The sequence below is a fragment of the Nicotiana tabacum genome, chromosome 6 (assembly GCF_000715075.1).
Source record: "Nicotiana tabacum cultivar K326 chromosome 6, ASM71507v2, whole genome shotgun sequence".
NCBI lineage: Eukaryota > Viridiplantae > Streptophyta > Magnoliopsida > Solanales > Solanaceae > Nicotiana > Nicotiana tabacum.
The window spans coordinates 10,781,430-10,801,447 of NC_134085.1; the positions used below are offsets into that span (position 1 = coordinate 10,781,430).

A 20,018-nucleotide genomic window follows, 5' to 3' on the forward strand; every position below is an offset into this window, starting at 1 on the left:
AGAATAAAATAATCAAAAAACTCTGCTAAATAATATTTTTTTAAGGGACGTATAAAAGAAAAATATGAAAGATTATTTGAGATGAGGGAGGGGGAGTGTTGAACTAGAAGTGTGTCAATTATTAGGTAACGGAAGTACTGCTTTAGACAGCAAATAAAATTATAGTCATACATCCCTATAACAACATTCTTATATAATAGCAATTTACTATAAAAGTCAAGCCGTCAACGGAATCAAATTTTTAAGTTATATTTTACCTCTCTATAATAGTTTTTTACATATAATAGTAACAACTATATTAGTAGTAGATCGCTCTTTGTAAAATTACTTCTATATAATAGCCCATATAAAATTTCTAAGATTACTAATAATAATTCAAAAAAATTATGCACAATCTTTTTCCTTAAACAAAGTTTCCATCTTCATAATACATAAGAAGTGAAGATCTGCATGTGATATCCTTTTTCATTTGACAAATACCAAAAAATATTTAAATAAAAGATTCAACTATCAAGCTCTTAGATTGTCTTCAAGGGGAAGTTATCGAATATCCTTTGCAGACATATCAAATTTATTGGGTCTAATTCATACAAAATTTGAATTAAATTCAATTGGATTAAATAATTAATTTGAACTTTACAAATTAAATTAGCTCGTTTTATCAATTTCAAGCCCAAGGTCCATTCCATCTTAAGGCTCAGGCTCATGCCATGTGTCAAGTGGCATGGCATGGCATGGCATGTCAACTCAAAGCCAACAAGATGACGCCACATATGAAATGATGTGGCAATCCCAGTCTAAAACAGTGACCAATCAAGAGTTGTCAAGTGTCTAAAATGACATGTCTTGGCCAATCACAAGCAAGCTTATCACATAGCTTATATGATAAGTTTGATGACTCACATGAACCAATTAGAATCAAGCAAGAGAGTTCATATGTAGCTGGACTGTCCATCATCTACCATTATAAATAGAGGGGTTACATAACTCTCTAGAGGACATTTAGAGTTGGAGGAGAGCATTCCGCAATTGGTGAAGGCATCCGCAAACAGAGATCAATCATCAAGTGCAAAGTTCTTCTACAAAGGAGTGGTCAACGGAGTTCTTCCCGGAGATCAAACCGAAACAACAAAGTACCGCTCGACGTTCTTGGCGATTAAATACATCACAAGGAGGTCTGTATCGTCCTACATTCGAGAAAGACGCTTCTCAAGACCTCAAATCACGGAGAATTTCATAGAGGAGAATCAAGGGAATAAATAGAATTGTACCCGCATTATTTTATCAATAAAATCTCTTTTTCTTCATATTATTTTTGTTGTAGTTTATTTTCCATACTACGAAAATTTGTTACAAACAAATCTTGGCACGCCGAGGGGGACCAATTTTGCTCTTTATCTCTCCTTCTTGCAAGTTGAAAACTACAAACTTCAGATCTACTGCTACAATGGCCGTCCACAAGTGTGATGTTTCATGCAAAGATGCTACTGCTGTCGCGTCTGCTGAGCTCAGTCATATTGGCCCAATCACTCGAAGCAAGTTCAAGGCTAGTAACTTGGATGGAACCGAATACTTCGCCTTTTTGGAGATGGCAAAGAATAGCAGATCTCACACGACGTCTGCAACCATAATCTTTAGGGGCAACACCTTATTCTCCCTATTTGACGAATTTTCTCAAACAGCCTCTAACCTTGGGGAATTTGAGGATTTGGTGGATTCTTCAGTTCCAACAAAAGTCAACGCCTTAATGACTGACGCAATTAACGTGGATGAGAAGTTTGCCATGATGGAATAGAGTATAGAAGTCTTGAAGAAATCTGTTGAAGACAAAGACCTTCAAATCGCTCAACTCATGAACAAATTGGAGGCCTATGCACTTGGAGAGTCGAACCACGTCCCTCCTCGTTCACCTGGCTCCACCTCGCAAAAAATGGCTATTGAGGAATCACTTTCCAAGTTCAACATTCAAAAGGAAAAGCAATCCACTTCTGTTGCGGCTTTATCTGTCCAACAATTGCAAGACATGATAACAAATACCATCAGAGCTCAATATGGCGGACCATCACAAAGTTCGTTGTACTACTCTAAGCCTTATACTAAGAGGATTGATTGTCTAATCATGCCAACCAATTATCAACCACCAAAGCTGCATCAATTTGATGGCAAAGGGAACCCAAGGCAACATATTGCCCACTTTGTCGAAACTTGTAGCAATGTTGGAACGCGTGATGATCTTTTGGTAAAACAATTTGTTCGTTCTCTAAAAGGGAACACATTTGACTGGTATATTGACTTGGAGCTCGAGTCCATTAATAGTTGGGAACAACTTGAGAAGGAATTCCTCAATCATTTTTACAGTACCCGAAGAACTGTAAGCATGATAGAGTTGACAGGCACTAAGCAAAGGAAGGACGAGCCCATGGTGGATTACATTAATCGTTGGAAGGCGTTAAGTTTGGACGGCAAGGATCGTCTTTCAGAAATATCTACTATGGATATGTGCATTCAAGGAATGCACTGGGGCCTTTTGTACATCCTACAAGGAATCAAACCATTTTTAATGAACTTGCAACGCGGGCGCACAACATGGAGTCGCAAGTCATGGAAAGGCATCTCCATTTGCTGATCGAAAGGAGTTCAAGAAAAATGTTGCATCAAAGCACCAAACCAAAGAATCTATGGCAGTGAAAGTAACTTCCGTGAAAGTCACAACCAAGCAAAAGGTGAAGGAGGATAAGACCCCAAGTCAATATCCCAAAGAGGAGAAACGTCGTCCCACTTTGAAGGAATTATAGGCGAAGGTTTCTCCATTTCCAGATTCAGATGTACCCACAATCATTGATGAATTGCTCACCAAGAAAGTCATCGATCTCCATGAATCAAAAAGGCTAGAGGAAATTGGTAAAGTTGGCGATCGGAAATACTGTAGTTTCATCACGTTATTAGCCACTCTACAGAGATATGCTTCGTCTTAAAGGAGAAAATCATAACTCTTGTAAGTGAAGGAAAAATCATCATAGACATGGATGAGACTGCAGAAGCAAATCATGCAAGTATCGCGCTCAAGGAAAATAAGTGTTCAAAGTTGCATAACGTATCAGGCACTGCCTTCTTACAATTTGGAAGTTTTGAGCCCGTTGAAGTTGATCTTCCAAGGAAAACTCTTGAAAGTTCACTAGAGTTGGACACTCAGTCCAAAGACAAAGACGATGAGGGTTAGACTCTAGTCATTCACAAGAAACGAAGACATCAAGAAGTTCTAAGGCTACCACTTCCTAAGCCAAGAGTAAAAATAAACGACATGGATAGGATACAACCACCAAGAATTATCAAATCTTCCATTAGCAAGCAGATTAATGGTGCCTTATCGCCGAAGTTCTGAAAGCCCATCACATTACATGAATTCTTTCCTGGAAAATTCCTTTATGGAGGTCACGTTAGTGAAACTCATGTAGTTTCTAGTACTGACGAAACAAAGGAAAGCAACGATGAGCATGCTCCAATGAAAATACAAGAACATCATGATAATAGAGAAGTTATTACATGTTGTGCAATAATTTCCTTCATGGATGATGACTTGCTGTTGGGGTCTAAGCCACATAACAGACCTTTGTTCGTTGTAGGGGCCATTCGGGAACAACATCTCAATCGCATACTTGTTGATGATGGTTCGGCTGTCAACATCATGCCAAATATAGTGCTAAAAAAGCTTGGGATCTCTATCGATGAGCTATCCAAAAGTAACCTAACAATCCAAGGTTTCAACCAAGGAGGACAACAAGCCATAGGTATGATCCGCGTGGGATTATCCATTGGTGAGATGAAGTCGAACACCCTGATTCACATCATAGATGCTAAAACATCATACAACTTGTTGCTTGGACGTCCTTGGATTCATGAGAATGGGGTGGTATCATCTACTTTGCATCAATGTCTGAAGTACAGAAGGGATGAAGAGATAGTCAAAATTGATGCAGATATCAAGCCTTTCGCTGAGATGGAGTCATACTTTGCAGACCCAAAATTCTACTTAGATTCTTGTGAACCGAAAGTGGAGAGACCATCATCAGTCGACGAAGCTGATGTCAATTTAGAAGAAAAAAACGAGGCTCAATAGACTGCCGCCAAGCTGTCTAAGAAAAGAACTGAAGAAGTCTCCATTAAGCTATCATTATTTGAAGGTGACATACAAATAAAGATTGATAAGGAGCATCTAGTTTTTCGCTATGTTCCACGTGAGCGTCAAAAGAAAGGACAACCCATGTTAGAAGAATGTATTGCAAAGAAGAAAATGAGTCACATAGCGATACAATATTTGAAGGAGCATATGACTGTCCTAATTGCACAAATCCCATCTGTGAATTGTGAGTCTGCTAAAGGCAATCTCCAAGCTGATAAGATAAAAGGGCACTTTGATCCTAAGGCCTTCATACTGCTTGAAAAGTCTGGTTACGACTTCTCCAATCCATTAAGACTAGGAGAACTCAAAGGCGAAGTCATTGGTGAAAAGATACATGGGCTCAATGAGTCTCAAATAAAGTTGAGAAAGCAAGGGCACTACGTCACCACTCCAAAGTATGGGTTGGGATTCAGTTTGGCAGAGCCTCTTCGAATTTCATCTAAGAGAAGCAAAGATATAGCTTCATAATAATACACCTCGGTAGAGAATATGAAGGAAGTTAAGGGCAAGAAAATAAAACAACGGACTTTAGTGTTCGATCGCATTGGAGGCTCAACCCCTCAGGTTTCGGTGTTTGAAAGGCTAACTCACAAAGGTGAACGTGTATCTTCCAAAAATCTAAAGGAAGTTTTCACTACCTCAAATACCTCTGTCTTTTGTTGCTTGGGAACCATAAAGAAATCATCATCTAGAAAGATACTAGCAAAACATAAGGATTAAGTCCATGAGGAGCGGGATCATTTTGAAGTTGTTGCTGACAAAGAAATTTGTAGTGCTTTCCCATCACGTATGAAGAGGAAGCCTATTTTATCAATATCCACAGATGGTCCACTAAAGGTGCAAAGGAGGACCATTGTTTACACTTTCCAGGCTCGTAAAGAAGTAGGAAAGAGAAAGAAGCCATGCCGACTATCCAAGGAAGTCAAACAGAAAAGTCAGACTTTGTGGAAACCTATCACATAACTGTGGAAGATAGCCCATGCCTTGACGTAGATGATAAAGTACACGAGGCTCCCCCTCAACTAGAAGATGGCGGACAATCAACGGTGGATGAGCTCAAGGAACTCAATTTAGGCACTCCGGAAGATCCACACCCCACCTTCATTAGTGCACTTCTTACGCCTCAAGAAGAGGAGGAATACTCCAAGTTATTGACTGAGTACAAATATGTCTTCGCTTGGTCGTATAAAGAAATGTCTGGTCTTAGTCCTAAGGTAGCCGTTCATAATTTGGGGATCAAAAGTGGAACACGCCCTGTGAAGCAGTCACAATGCATGTTCCGACCTGAGCTAGTACCACAAATTGAAGTCGAAGTCAACAAGCTTATCAAGGCGGGATTTATTCGAGAGGTGAAGTACCCATCATGGATATCGAATATTGTACCTGTCAAGAAAAAGAATGGTCAAATACGTGTTTGTGTTGACTTTCGAGACCTAAATAAGGCATGTCCGAAAAATGACTTTCTGCTACCAGTTATTGAGCTCATGGTCGATGCTACAACAGGGCATGAAGCTATGTCATTCATAGATGGGTCCTCCGGATACAATCAAATCAGAATGTCCCCAAAAGATGAAAAGTGTACTATTTTTCGAACTCCAAAAGTGATATATTGCTACAAGGTGATGCCTTTCGGTCTAAAGAATGCTGGTGCTACCTACCAACGTGCGATGCAAAACATCTTTGATGACATGCTTCATAAGAGGGTTGAATGTTACTTCGATGACTTGGTGGTAAAGACGAAGAGTAGGCGTTACCACCTTGAAGACCTTAGAATTGTTTTCGAAAGGTTAAGAAAATTCGACCTGAAGATGAATCCACGCAAGTGTGCATTTAGAGTTACCTCAGGAAAGTTTCTTGGCTTCATTGTGCGTCATCGTGGAATTGAAATTGATCCTGCAAAGATTGACGCCATCCAGAAAATGCCCAAGCCAAAGAACTTGAGCGAGCTTCGAAGTCTCCAAGGAAACTTAACATTCATCCAGAGGTTCATCTCTAATCTGGTTGGACTGTGTCAACCCTTCAATCACCTATTAAGGAAGGTATCCCTTTTCATTGGGATCAGTCATGTCAAAATGCTTTTGAAAGCATAAAAAAGTACTTGCTGAATCCACCTGTGTTAGGGGCGCCAATGCTTGGGAAGCCATTGATACTCTAAATGGCGGCACAAGAAAGTTCACTTGGAGCACTACTTGCTCAAGAGAATGAGGAAGGAAAGGAATAATCTTTGTACTACCTTAGTCAAACTATGATAGGGGCTGAGTTGAACTATACGCCTGTTGAAAAAATATGCTTAGCATTACTTTATGCGATAAAGAAGCTAAGGCATTATTTTGAAGCATACACCATCAAATTCATCTCTCGAGCAGATCCCGTGAAGTTCGTGATGACTCGACCTGTTCTTTCTGGACGCCTAGCAAGATGGTCCATATTGTTTAACCAATACGAGATCACATACACACCTCAAAAGGCTGTGAAAGGACAAACACTAGCTAATTTTTTGGCTGATCACCTTCTTCCGGCGGAATGGGAACTTTCGGATGAGTTTCCAGATGAAGACGTTTTGTTCATTGAAGAACTACCACCATGGACAATGTTCTTTGATGGATTCGCATGTCGTAACGGTGTAGGGGCAGGTATTGTGTTGATCTCTCCAGAAAGACAAGTCTTGCCATTCTCCATTGTTTTAGGTGAAACATGCTCCAACAATGCCTCTGAGTACCAAGCTTTGATCGTCGGTCTCGAAATGGCGTTAGACATGAAGATTCTACCGTTGGAGATCTACGGCGACTCTAAGCTAATCATCAACCAACTTTTGGGGAGTTACGAGGTAAAGAAGGAATATCTCTTGCCATACCATCAATATGCTTCTGGTTTACTTGAAAGATTCGACAAGTGTTCTTAAACCATATCCTAAAAGAAGCGAATCGCAGGGCCGATGCTTTGGCTAACTTAGCCACGACCATGGCACTTGGAGAGAATGAGTCAACAAAGGTATATGTGTGTCATCGATGGGTTATTCTTAGACTTCTTAATCTTCAAATCAATTAAAGCCATCATACGTCTGTTCGAGTGATTGAAGAGAAAGATTAGAGGAAACCACTGATAGAGTACCTTGAACATGGAAAGTTACATGAGGATCTGTGACAAAGAACAGACATCAAACGAAGAGCACCACGACTTATCTTCTATAAGGGGACATTGTTCCGCCGCTCTTTTGAAGGACTATTCTTGCGATGCCTTGACAAAGAAGAAGCCCACCAAGTGATGGAGGAAGCACATTCTGGTTCATGTGGAGCACATCAATCTGGTCCCAAGCTCCATTTTCGCATCAAGATGATGGGCTACTACTGGACGACGATGGTGAAGGATTGCATGGAGCATGCCAAAAGATGTCAGCGTGTCAATTTCATGCCAACTACATCCATCAACCTCTAGAGCCTCTTCATCCAACTATAACTTCATGGCCTTTTGATGCATGGGGCCTTGACATTGCTGGACCGCTTCCAAAGTCATCAAAGGGACAAATGCACATATGGGCCGCTACAGACTACTTCTCTAGATAGGCTGAAGCTGTTCCACTCAAGGAGGTGAAAAAGGAAACTATTGTCGATTTTATCAAGTCATATATAATTTTTAGGTATGGCATACCAAGATACATAATCACTGATAATGGAATGCCATTTGACAACAAGCTTGTGAAGACTCTATGCGAGAACTTCGATTTCAAGCAACATAAGTCTTCAATGCATAATGCACCTGCCAACGACCTTGTTAAAGATTTTAACAAGACGCTTGGTAACCTTTTGAAGAAAGTTGTTGCAAAGAACAAGAGAGACTGGCATGAGAAAATTGGTGAAGCTTTGTGGGCATACCGGACAACCTTCAGAACTACTACACAAGCAACTCCTTACTCTTTAGTATATGGCGTAGAAGCAGTCCTGCCGTTGGAGCAACAAATTCCATCATTGCGGATATCAATACAAGAAGGTTTCACGTCCGAAGAGAATGCTCAATTTCGCCTAGCAGAGTTAGAGGCACCAGATGAGAAAAGATTGGAAGCACAACAAAAATTGGAGTGCTATCAAGCTCGACTAGCTAGAGCCTTCAACAAGAAAGTGCGGTCACAATCATTCCAAGTGGGAGACTTAGTCCTAGCTGTTCGACAACCCATAATCCTCAACAAACGCATATGCAACAAGTTTACCTCAAAATGGGATGGGCCATATGTTGTGAAAGAAGCCTATTCAAGTGGCGCATACAAAATTGTCGATAAGGATGGTTTCAGAGTTGGTCTAATCAATGGAAAATTTCTAAAGCAGTACTTCCCATGAAAGTCATGATGCTCCTTGATGTATGAGCCTAAACTGTACGTTGCTACACTCCTGGCCCACATGAGTCTAAATTGTGTACGGCCAAAAAAAAAGAAAAAAAAAAGAAAAATAAGTTCGCTAGGTTGAAAACCTCGCGAGAGGCGGCCTAGGCAAAAATTAGGACATAAAAAAAAACTCATCCCTTTGAACTACGTTATGACTTGATCCTCTTCACCGAGGTACATAGGCAACTTAAACTTTCATTCTAAGTTCAGTCGCATGAGTTTTAAAAAAATAAAAGTTTGGCGTCATCGGATCATTACATTAATTCTTCCAAGTGTAGAGGCACATATCTATGAGGAAAAGAAGACGATTTGCGTTGAAATATAAAAGATGTTTTATTGCTTCAATAGTACAAAGGTTGATACATTAAAAAATATAGAGACAAAAGGAACTAGACATTTTTTCTATACAAAAGCCTAAATCATGAAGATGATTATAAACTAGGCTTTGTTGCTGACGCATCTTAAATGCTTTTCTGTATGACGTCTCCACATTTGATGCCATTCCCGATGTATGTCTCTCGCGTTCAGTAATTGTGATGATCTCTAGACCACATATCTTGTTGTTAGGCCTCGAGCATGATAGTTTGCTTCTCTTGTGCAAGTGTTGGTTGAAGGTCCCATATATGAGAAGTCGTCTCTCTTGAAAAAACCTTTGATCAACGTGGGAGCCGCCATTGATGAACTTCAGAACTACTACACAAGCAACTCCTTACTCTTTGGTATATGGCGTAGAAGCAGTCCTGCCGTTGGAGCAACAAATTCCATCATTGCGGATATCAATACAAGAAGGTTTCACGTCCGAAGAGAATGCTCAATTTTGCCTAGCAGAGTTAGAGGCACCAGATGAGAAAAGATTGGAAGCACAACAAAAATTGGAGTGCTATCAAGCTCGACTAGCTAGAGCCTTCAACAAGAAAGTGCGGTCACAATCATTCCAAGTGGGAGACTTAGTCCTAGCTGTTCGACAACCCATAATCCTCAACAAACGCATATGCAACAAGTTTACCTCAAAATGGGATGGGCCATATGTTGTGAAGGAAGCCTATTCAAGTGGCGCATACAAAATTGTCGATAAGGATGGTTTCAGAGTTGGTCTAATCAATGGAAAATTTCTAAAGCAGTACTTCCCATGAAAGTCATGATGCTCCTTGATGTATGAGCCTAAACTGTACGTTGCTACACTCCTGGCCCACATGAGTCTAAATTGTGTACGGCCAAAAAAAAAGAAAAAAAAAAGAAAAATAAGTTCGCTAGGTTGAAAACCTCGCGAGAGGCGGCCTAGGCAAAAATTAGGACATAAAAAAAAACTCATCCCTTTGAACTACGTTATGACTTGATCCTCTTCACCGAGGTACATAGGCAACTTAAACTTTCATTCTAAGTTCAGTCGCATGAGTTTTAAAAAAATAAAAGTTTGGCGTCATCGGATCATTACATTAATTCTTCCAAGTGTAGAGGCACATATCTATGAGGAAAAGAAGACGATTTGCGTTGAAATATAAAAGATGTTTTATTGCTTCAATAGTACAAAGGTTGATACATTAAAAAATATAGAGACAAAAGGAACTAGACATTTTTTCTATACAAAAGCCTAAATCATGAAGATGATTATAAACTAGGCTTTGTTGCTGACGCATCTTAAATGCTTTTCTATATGACGTCTCCACATTTGATGTCATTCCCGATGTATGTCTCTCGCGTTCAGTAATTGTGATGATCTCTAGACCACATATCTTGTTGTTAGGCCTCGAGCATGATAGTTTGCTTCTCTTGTGCAAGTGTTGGTTGAAGGTCCCATATATGAGAAGTCGTCTCTCTTGAAAAAACCTTTGATCAACGTGGGAGCCGCCATTGATGAACTTCAAGACTATCAACAAATCAAGTGCAACAGTTGTTGAAGGGTTTGACTCCGCATCTTGTATTATACCTCAGCCTGACATCTGGACCCTTTAAGCTTCTTCGCGACTCTGCAAAAGGAATAAACAAGAGATAAGATTTGTGAAGCATGGTACTTGAAGTTACTATATGCAAGAATGTAGAGTCAATCTCAAAATAGGACAACTCAGAGAGAATGGAGCCTTGATCTTCGGCATGGTTATATTTATTCACATCTAAATGTCATAGAATCAAGCCATTTATAGTCCAGACACTCGTAGCCCAAGCTAGGAATTTTTCCGCAGGAGTGCGCAAAGTTTGAAAGTGAGCTCAACGGACATCTCGATCAAATTCGAAAAGCCACTGCAGTTCATCTAAAGTCTGTTCTACCTCTAACTTTTTACATGTTGTAGTTGTGCATATACCTAGTGTCAAACAACACAAAACGTTTGTGATTTGGAGGCTCCTAGCTCAAAATATGATTTTATTTCCGGCGGAACTATACGAATCTGAAAGTTTAACTGCTGCTAGGTGGACTTTGAGAATTTTCTGTTTCCAGATCAAAACGAGTTATTCCATGAAATTAATATGTGTTACAGGTCTCTGAGTTTACTTTCTAACGGTACAAACGAATCGCAATTTGGAGATTCGTAGCTCGAGATATGAATTGTTTGACGAAAGTGCACAAAGCTGAAAAGCAGTAAGGCAGACATCAGGAGCGACTTCAAAGTAATATCGCGACCAATCTAAAAGGAGTTCTACCACGATATTTCCAGGTGTTGTAGCTATCGAAGTTATCTTTCCTATGGTGTAGACTTTTCGGGATTCCGACACCCGTAGCTTGAGATATGAAGTTTTCTACAAAAGTGCGCAAAGCTGGATCGCAAGTGCGGCTGACGTTAGGAGCAATTTCAAACTACTATTGCGGGAATCCGAAAGGATTTCGTCCATGATATCTTCAAGTGTAATAGAAATTGTAGTGCTCTTTCCAACGTCACAGATGGCTTGCGATTTCGACACTTGTAGATCGAGATATGAATTTTTTCCACGAGTGCGCACAAAGGTGAATAGCGAGTTTGACAGACAGTGGGTCAATTTCAAAATATTGTTGCGGCTAATCTGCTAGGAATCCTTCCATGATATTTTGGTGATTTGCTTATTTCCGAGTCTTCTTTCCAGTGGCACAAATGGCTAGCAATTTGGACATTCCTAGCTTGAGATATGTGCGTTCCAATGATAGCATGCAGTGCTGTGAAGCCGAAATCACAGACTTGTGCATCTTCTTCAAAAGTTCATTCCGACTTGTCCTAATGTAATTTGGCCCTAAATTTTGGATATGTCACTGTGGTTCGAGTTGTGATTCTGCAGAACCAAGCGGATTGCAGTTTGGATGATTTTTTCAATGCGAGCATGAAATGCTATGAAGTCAAAGCAGCGGAGATGCGCCAAGTGCTTGCTCGAAGTTGGAAAGGCCTACTGCAGTTGTCTTCCTCGCCAGCCTGCAACAATGTGATGTGGTACATGTCGCACTCGCCACTGATGAAGTATGGTCTCTCCGAGCCTCCAAGAGTAGGGATTTCATTGCCGAGGTTGAAAGAACACTTCATGTGTCTCTCTCGCCAAGCCGCAACGAAGAGACGAGTGATTCGCTCGCAATGCATCTTCCTAGGGACATCAAAATCGCTGGAAACTCTCCCAAAATCCTGCAAAAGAAAATATTTTGGGAGTCCTTGGCGCCATCACATCCTTGTAAACCTGCAAAATAAAAAAGGAGGAGAAGGATGCGGTAGTACTAACCACCCTTCGTCGGAAAATTACACTGTGTATATAGTTAAAATATTAGGTTTTAGAGGTATATAATATATATTGAACATTCTTTGTCGAAAATTTTTTCCACTTATTTCAAGTTTGAACACCCTTGAAGAAATTTCTGGCTTCGCCACTGGCTCTGGTTGATCTCTATTGAGTTTGAGGGCTGCTCTAGCGTCGTACATCCCTGCTACGGTGTTGTCTCTCAATGCTTCGTCGTTATTGAAAAAATCAGTTACTAGTGATATCAAGCTTATCGTGATTGAGCATGTGTCCGTAAGACCCGCTAATCTAAAGCTCAGGACTCCTTTGTGATCAATGCAATTGCAACATTTCTCTGTAATCAATGTAGTTGCGGGCTCGTCCATGGCTCTGAGTAATATGCTGTTGTTTAGTAGGAAAATCTACAAGGAAATAAATAACAGAATAGTACGTTAGGGGCAGTAAGGCGCAGGAAGCATAAGGAAGCAACGAAAGATGTCAAATAATTTGACAGATACTTAGCCAGATATTTCGAGAAATGCGGGTTTCTTGCGTGTTTACACCAAACTATATTAACTCACCATAGTTAATTAATTTAATTAGATGAGAATGCATATAATTTACCATGATTAAATGATTGAAGTCATATGCAAGACACATATCATGTATCTATTGGTTTGGTGTAAACACCCGGTGAGAATAAGTTTTTACCGCTCGGAAGTCATGATGATCCTTTTCTGTTCATGTGTTTTAAGGGTCAACTCCTGTCTATTTATAGAGTTAAAAGGACGATTGAAGCAATTGAATTTTAGATGGACTCAAATTACCATCTTGCTAAGTTTACTACTCTCACAATTCTAAGTGCAAGAGGAAGCGGTAATCAATTTCTACATGGACTTTGTATCTAAAGATTATATTCTTCTTATTCAAAGGGTTGTTTTATTTAAGCAAAATTTTGTTCAAGTTAACTGTGTATTTTTTCTTTTACGTGGATTTGGAATTCTTAGCTTAGGTCATGTAACGTCTTTTCACACAAAAAAAGGTTACTGCTTATCTAAGTGCTCAAATACTTCAGATGAAAAGATGTGGTGTAATTACTGTCACAAGTACTTCAAGCCTCGTCTAAGGTTCAACGAGTCAACGCTTTGACAATCTTGAAGTATGAGACATTTGTAGACATATCAAATTTATTGGGTCTCATTCATACAAAATTTAAATTAAATTCAATTGGATTAAATAATTAATTTGGACTTTACAAATTAAATTAGTCTGTTTTATCAATTTCAAGCCCAAGATCCATTTCATTTTAAGCCCAGGCTCATGCCATGTGTCAAGTGACATGACATGTCCAGTCAACTCAAAGCCAACAAGATGACACAACGTGTGAAATGATGTGGCTATCCTAGTCTAAAACAGTGACCAATCAAGAGTTGTCAAGTGTCAAAAATGACATGTCTTGGCCAATCACAAGCAAGCTTATCACATAGCTTATATGATAAGTTTGATGACTCACATGAACCAATTAGAATCAAGCAAGAGAGTTCATATGTAGCTGGACTGTCCATCCTTTACCATTATAAATAGAGGGGTTACATAACTCTCTAGTGGACATTCAGAGTTGGAGGAGAGCATTCCGCAATTGGTGAAGGCATCCACAAATAGAGATCAATCATCAAGTGCAAAGTTCTTCTACAAAGGAGTGGTCAACGGAGTTCTTCCCGGAGATCAAACCGAAACAACAAAGTACTGCTCGGCGTTCTTGGCGATTAAATACGTCACAAGGAGGTTTGCATCGTCTTACATTCGAGAAAGACGCTTCTCAAGCCCTCGAATCACGGAAAATTTCATAGAGGAGAATCAAGGGAACAAATAGAATTGTACCCGCATTATTTTATCAATAAAATCTCTTTTTCTTAATATTATTTTGGCAGAATGGCCTAAATGGCACCTATACCTGTCCCACTTTGTCATGTCGGTCCCCAAACTTAACAATTTGTCATCCAAACACTTTAACTTGATCAAAGCCTATTATTTAAACCCCTCTGACCATTGACCAAGCACATGTGACAAAATAATGATTGAGTTGGACAAAGTGAGTGTAATTCACGCGGATAATGAGGATGAATATGAACATTTTGAACCAGAAATAATTAAAATAAGAATTAATAATAATTGTAGCAAAAATCTGAGGCTGTGGTGATAATTTTTTCTTCAGCAACCGATGTTTGCAGTCGTGGCAGTATCTCTAATCTCTTGCCTTGACTTCAATGTTATAGATCCAAGCCGCCCCCACCTTTTTTAAATAGCTCACCAACCTATTTTCTAACCAGTATTTTCTCTACTTTATTCTACAACAACAACAACAACAACAACCCAGTATAATTCCACAAGTGGGGTCTGGGGAGGGTAATATGTACGCAGACCTTATCCCTACCCCGAAAGGTAGAGAGGCTGTTTCCAGGAGACCCTCGGCTCAAATTTTGGCTGTTTCTCTACTTTATTCTATTTTTCCAATATGCAAATTTTGGCTTACACATAGTGTGTGGATGCTGACCAATTTCCAAATGTGCCTCTCTGGCCACTTACAGGCTCTTTTCCTCCATTTTCAAAAGAACAAGGAGTCGTAAATCTGCAGTTGTGTTCTTTCCTTACTATTTTATTTTGTATTTAGTGAAAAAAGGATTATACTGGGGCACATAAATCTACCAACATGACAAAAAGATAAATTAAATTATATAATTACTGCCCTTCTCTATTTTGCCATTGATTTCTTAGATTTGAGCTCCTCTCCATTCCGCCATTGATTTTCCTCGAGCTGAGCCCCTCTCTGTTCCGTCATTGATTTTCCTCCATTTTCAAAAAAAAAAAAACTAGTAGCCCGGTAAAAGCAGAAGCAGACAGGTTTTAAGTGGGCTTTGGACATAAAAATTCCGGCAAAGATGACGAAGAAGAGAGGAGAGACATAAGTGGTTCATACTTTCCAAGCCCTAACTAAGCAGATAAGTGTAAAATGAGGGGAAATTTTGGGTTTGGGGGGATAATAATTATTTCTTGTTTTATTTTCCTATGTGGCCATAATAAATTACTTGGAGCCTACGTGGTTTAATTTTCTTGACGTGGCGTCCTACGTGTAAGAGATTGTATTATGCGCACAGACGGCCTTGTGTCATATTGTAGGAGTGTAAGTGTTCAATTGGCAAATTGTTAAGTTAGGGGACCGGCATGACAAAGTGGGACAAGTATAGGTGCCATTTAGGCCATTATCCCTATTATTTTTGTTGCAGTTTATTTTCCATACTACGAAATTTGTTGCGAACACCCTTTTGCTGAAAGTTTGGACATAAATCTTTGCCAATTTAAGCGTTATATCGCTAGTAAAATAATAGAATCTACGAAACAAGCAATAATTATAAAATTCTTCCATCAATCTTGAAATAATTTATTTTTTCTAATAGCTTTAAAATATGTGCATTAGAGTTTAAATTTTTTTATATTAAGTTATGAATTTATTAATAATATATTAGCTTTCTTTAATATTTATTTAGTAAAATATGCATATATTTTAAGATTAAATTTGAATAATTTTTTGTATCTTTTACACGTAACATTAAAAAGGAGAAAAAAAAATTTCAGCTGAAAAATATTTAGATGTCAAATATTGTTATAAGTGTATAACAACTATTTACTATAAAAGCTAAACAATATCGAAATAAATAGTATTATGATATAGCGGCTTGACTGTACTATACTTTAATTTCAAATATATAGCGCGAGGCATTTATTTTTCTTTTAGCACCATTAAAGAAAAGTGTCAAATATGATTTTCACTTGTCCATCATGTGACATTAGTTCTCTCTTGCCGTGATCTTAATTTTCATTATAACAAGGTAAGCATCCAGCTCTTGATCCAGAGCTACTATTTCAAGAATCAACTAAGCTCAGGAAGTTAGGTTAAATTTAAAAAAAAAAATTCTCTTTCCTCCTTCTCTCTCCCACCACATCCACCCATTTTTTCTTCACTGGAATCCCCATTATAGCTTCACTAACGGCTTGTTTGTATGATTGTTACATGCGGTATTGTATCCTATTGTTACTTTAAATACTTGTAGGCATATAAATTTTATTAAAATTAAATTCATAAAATTATTTGGACTATATTTTAAATTCAAGATATATTGGTCCAAATAAATATTATGGGTTAATATATAAATAAATTAATTATATAAGTCCAATATATATGAATTAAATAAATGAGTCTTAATCCATTGGGCTAACCCATTTAATTGGGCTAAAGTGATGATCACACTTTATCAAACCCAAGATGTCATCTTCCTAGAGACCCAGTTTGGTGCCACATGTCAAATGACGTGGCGCGCCAAGTCAAACGAAAGAGCCAATAGGATCATGTCACGTGTCAAAATGACTCAAGTTCAAGAACGAAGAACAATTCAAGTATTCAAGATCAAGAACAAAGTCAAATCAAATACAAGGCGTTCAAGATCAAGACTACTTCTTCATGATAGAATTCGTGACAACAATAAAAGTGTTCGCGACGGATAAATCAAATTAAAATTCAAGATCAAGCTCAAAGGCCCTTGAATTTATTTATTATTGAAAAGAAGAATTAGAGGATTCATAGAGATTGTACACTCAAATATTTGAAATAAAATACTACGATTGTTGCGATATTTTTCGGTCTTGATTTTATTTTCTCGACATAATTTATTGTCTACAAATTCTGGCACGCCCAGTGGGACCATCTCTGCCCTTCATCTCTTCCCCCTGCAAATCAAAAACTTTAGGTTTCAAGATTATCTGTTGTGATGGGTCGGGTACTTCAAGTCTCGTCTTCAAGTTTCAGCAAGCCTGCATCTCGACAAACCTTGAAGTATGGGGCATTTGTTGACACTAAAATTTTAACAGATCAAGATAAATCCTAAATTCAAAACAACTCTTGAAATATTAGGAGTCTATTAGGGTTACTTGGTGGCTACTCCACCCAAACCCTAATTCATGCATATAAATAAGGTTACATATGTCCTTCAAAGACCATCTCAATAATTCCATAAACTCTCGGAATATGCACAAAGAGATCAAATATGAGATCTCCGAAATTCCATGAAACTCTAGGAATATTCATTAAGAGATCAAAAACATGTCAAATATGTCTTGCTCAAATTTCTAGCAACATTCAAGATCCAAATGGAGTGCCGCTACATGCTTCTTGATCATCAAATACATCAAGGAGATACATATCACTCTACGTTCGAGAAATACACCACTAAGGCCCTCGAATCACGTAGAATAAATCAGAGGGAAGAATCAAGGGATAAACAGAGTGTAACCTGCAATGTTTATCAATAAAATCCTTTTTTCTTTATAGTTGTTTGTGATTGCAGTTTTATTTTTCTGCCCAAAGTTATTGCAAACAATACTATATTTATTTTGATTGTTACTTAAATTTTATTATATCAAATCGTTAAATTTGTCATTATGTAACGACGAAAAGTGCCACTTTATGGAATGACTGAATTGGTATGGTTGCATCGTTACCTTATTTTTCCTCTCATCTTACCCTTCCATATTATTAAATAATATTATTTTATCCTTTACCCTACATTTTATATAATAATTCTACCTCATACCTTACTTTTTTTTTTAATAATATTGTAAGTTTATTCTTCATATTGTTGGTACATGACATCATGAAACGACGAAAAATACAATTATCTAAATATTGTATACATCAAAATGATACAGTAATACAATACAATAATATACGATATATTATGAAACAATACCTAACAACCATCTAAACAAGCTGTAAGCTAACAATTATTTATTACTCTTTATTGCAATCTCTAATATTTTAAGCTCCTGAATTAATTTTTTTCTGGTCAATTAAAAAATTATTTAACCAAATATAACAACATGCACAACTAAACTCTTTTGAACTTAAGAGTTAGTTCTAAAAAAAATAAAACGATGAACTCGACAAAATTGGTATTTGCTTAGGTATCAGTAGTTTACCTATATACCTGAATGAAAATCTATTTCATCCTCTGCTTACTTTGTTGTTGTTCTTTTAGCTTGAAACCTGCGTGCATTCCTTTTAGCCCAAATGTGATAAAGTTGTGGCTGCAAAAAGAAATATTAGGATACTTGCTCTTGGTCTATGGTTAGAAGTACGGGTGTACGTCGAGTTGGTTCGGATTTTACAATTACCAAACCAAACCAATTGTGTTGAGTTATTAAATCTAAAGACCAAACTAAACCAATAAAACTCGGGTTTTTCACTCTCGGTTTTTCTCGGGTTTTCTCGGATTTTCGGGTTATTCGGATTTTTTCGAGTTTTTTTTCTGGTAAAATCTTCGTAGAACAAAACATATAAATTGTGCTCAAAATATTTCTTTAGTCCTAGTAAGATACAACTATATAAAGTATTTTCCAAGAAAATAATACAAAATATGAAATATGTCACGGCATTATCCTAAAATATTCAACAATAAAATTATGTAATATAAATATTGCTAATTAAAAAGTCATAATAAAAATAAATATAATCTAAAAGTACTAAGTCATGCTAAAATAAGTAGACTAATAAGGGAGTATTAATTACATGACTAAACGCTAAAGAAAAAATAAAAATAGGTTATGCATTTTATCTAAATTAATACAAAACAAAAAATAGATATTCAATACATTCTCGTTAATAGTATTGAATTGAATGTCTTTTATTAGCATTAGTATTGATTTGATTTTGGTTTGGGCTTTGTTAGCACTATTTAATTTACTAATGTTAATGGCTATAAAACTTATTGGAACATTCAAAAGTTCTAGGTCCAATCTTGAAATAATACCTCAAAAGATAAAATTATGAATTCTTTTAAGAAATATTTATAAATTACATCACAATAAGTATATTTATATATTAAATATATCTAAAATTTCTATATATATAATGTCGGGTTGGTTTGGTTTCGGTTTGACTTTCTTTAGTTAAAACCAAACCAAACCAATTATGGTCGGGTTTTTTTTCAACACCAAACCAAACTATAGTCGGATTTTTTTTCTCGGTTTGACTCGGATTATCGGATTGGTGCGATTTATCGGTTTCCTTTGTACACCCCTAGTTAGAAGTTCTTGTGATCGTTACTGAGTTGAAACAAAAATAAGAAAAAATGTTAGAAGAATAAAGAAATATATAAAATAGTAAAGAATCAGAAATATTCCGAGTCCACAATTTTCTTGTGCTTCCCTTAAGGAATTTTAACCCCCTCACACGTTGCCAAGGTAATGGATTAAATCCTCCCAGGATAAAACGGAATAAACCTTCCTGCAACAGTGGCAATACAAACTGCAGGATACCAACGAACTCAAAGAACGGAGCAAAAATACACTTACGAATTTGAGGGAGAGAGACTGCGAATTACGATGCAGTATATTCAGAAAGAAAGAACTTCTAGAGTGTTTTTTGTATGTGGAAGATGCAACCTTGCCTCAGAATTTATAGGCAAATATCAGAAGAGGTGTCTGGAAAGGTGCCTTTTCAGAAAATACGCGGCCTTCCGCGGTTCTACCGCGATCGCGGCCAAAGAGCCTCTCTGAATCTGACTGCCGCGGTTCTACCGCGGTCGCGGCAGAACCGCGGCCAGCGAGGCCCTCTGAACGTTCAGCAGTGATTTGGCATTTAATTAATTATTAAATAATTAAATAAATTTTGTCCAAAAATAATCTTATCGATCATTTGACAAATCCAAATCCAAAGCCGAAGCCGAAGCCGAAGCCGAAGTAGAA

At 37.7% G+C, this 20,018-nt stretch overlaps 3 protein-coding genes across 3 annotated transcripts; all 3 read left to right on the forward strand.

Annotated features, from left to right (window-relative positions):
* The first annotated feature begins 6,425 nt into the window (after nt 1-6,425).
* Nucleotides 6,426-7,082, forward strand: LOC142181692 (uncharacterized). The gene has a single exon (XM_075255113.1). It carries the CDS (start codon nt 6,426-6,428, stop codon nt 7,080-7,082), a length of 657 nt encoding a protein of 218 aa, XP_075111214.1.
* A 772-nt stretch (nt 7,083-7,854) lies between these two features.
* Nucleotides 7,855-8,511, forward strand: LOC142181693 (uncharacterized). The gene has a single exon (XM_075255114.1). It carries the CDS (start codon nt 7,855-7,857, stop codon nt 8,509-8,511), a length of 657 nt encoding a protein of 218 aa, XP_075111215.1.
* Nucleotides 8,512-9,232: 721 nt separating this feature from the next.
* Nucleotides 9,233-9,688, forward strand: LOC142181694 (uncharacterized). The gene has a single exon (XM_075255115.1). It carries the CDS (start codon nt 9,233-9,235, stop codon nt 9,686-9,688), a length of 456 nt encoding a protein of 151 aa, XP_075111216.1.
* The last annotated feature ends 10,330 nt before the right edge of the window (nt 9,689-20,018 follow it).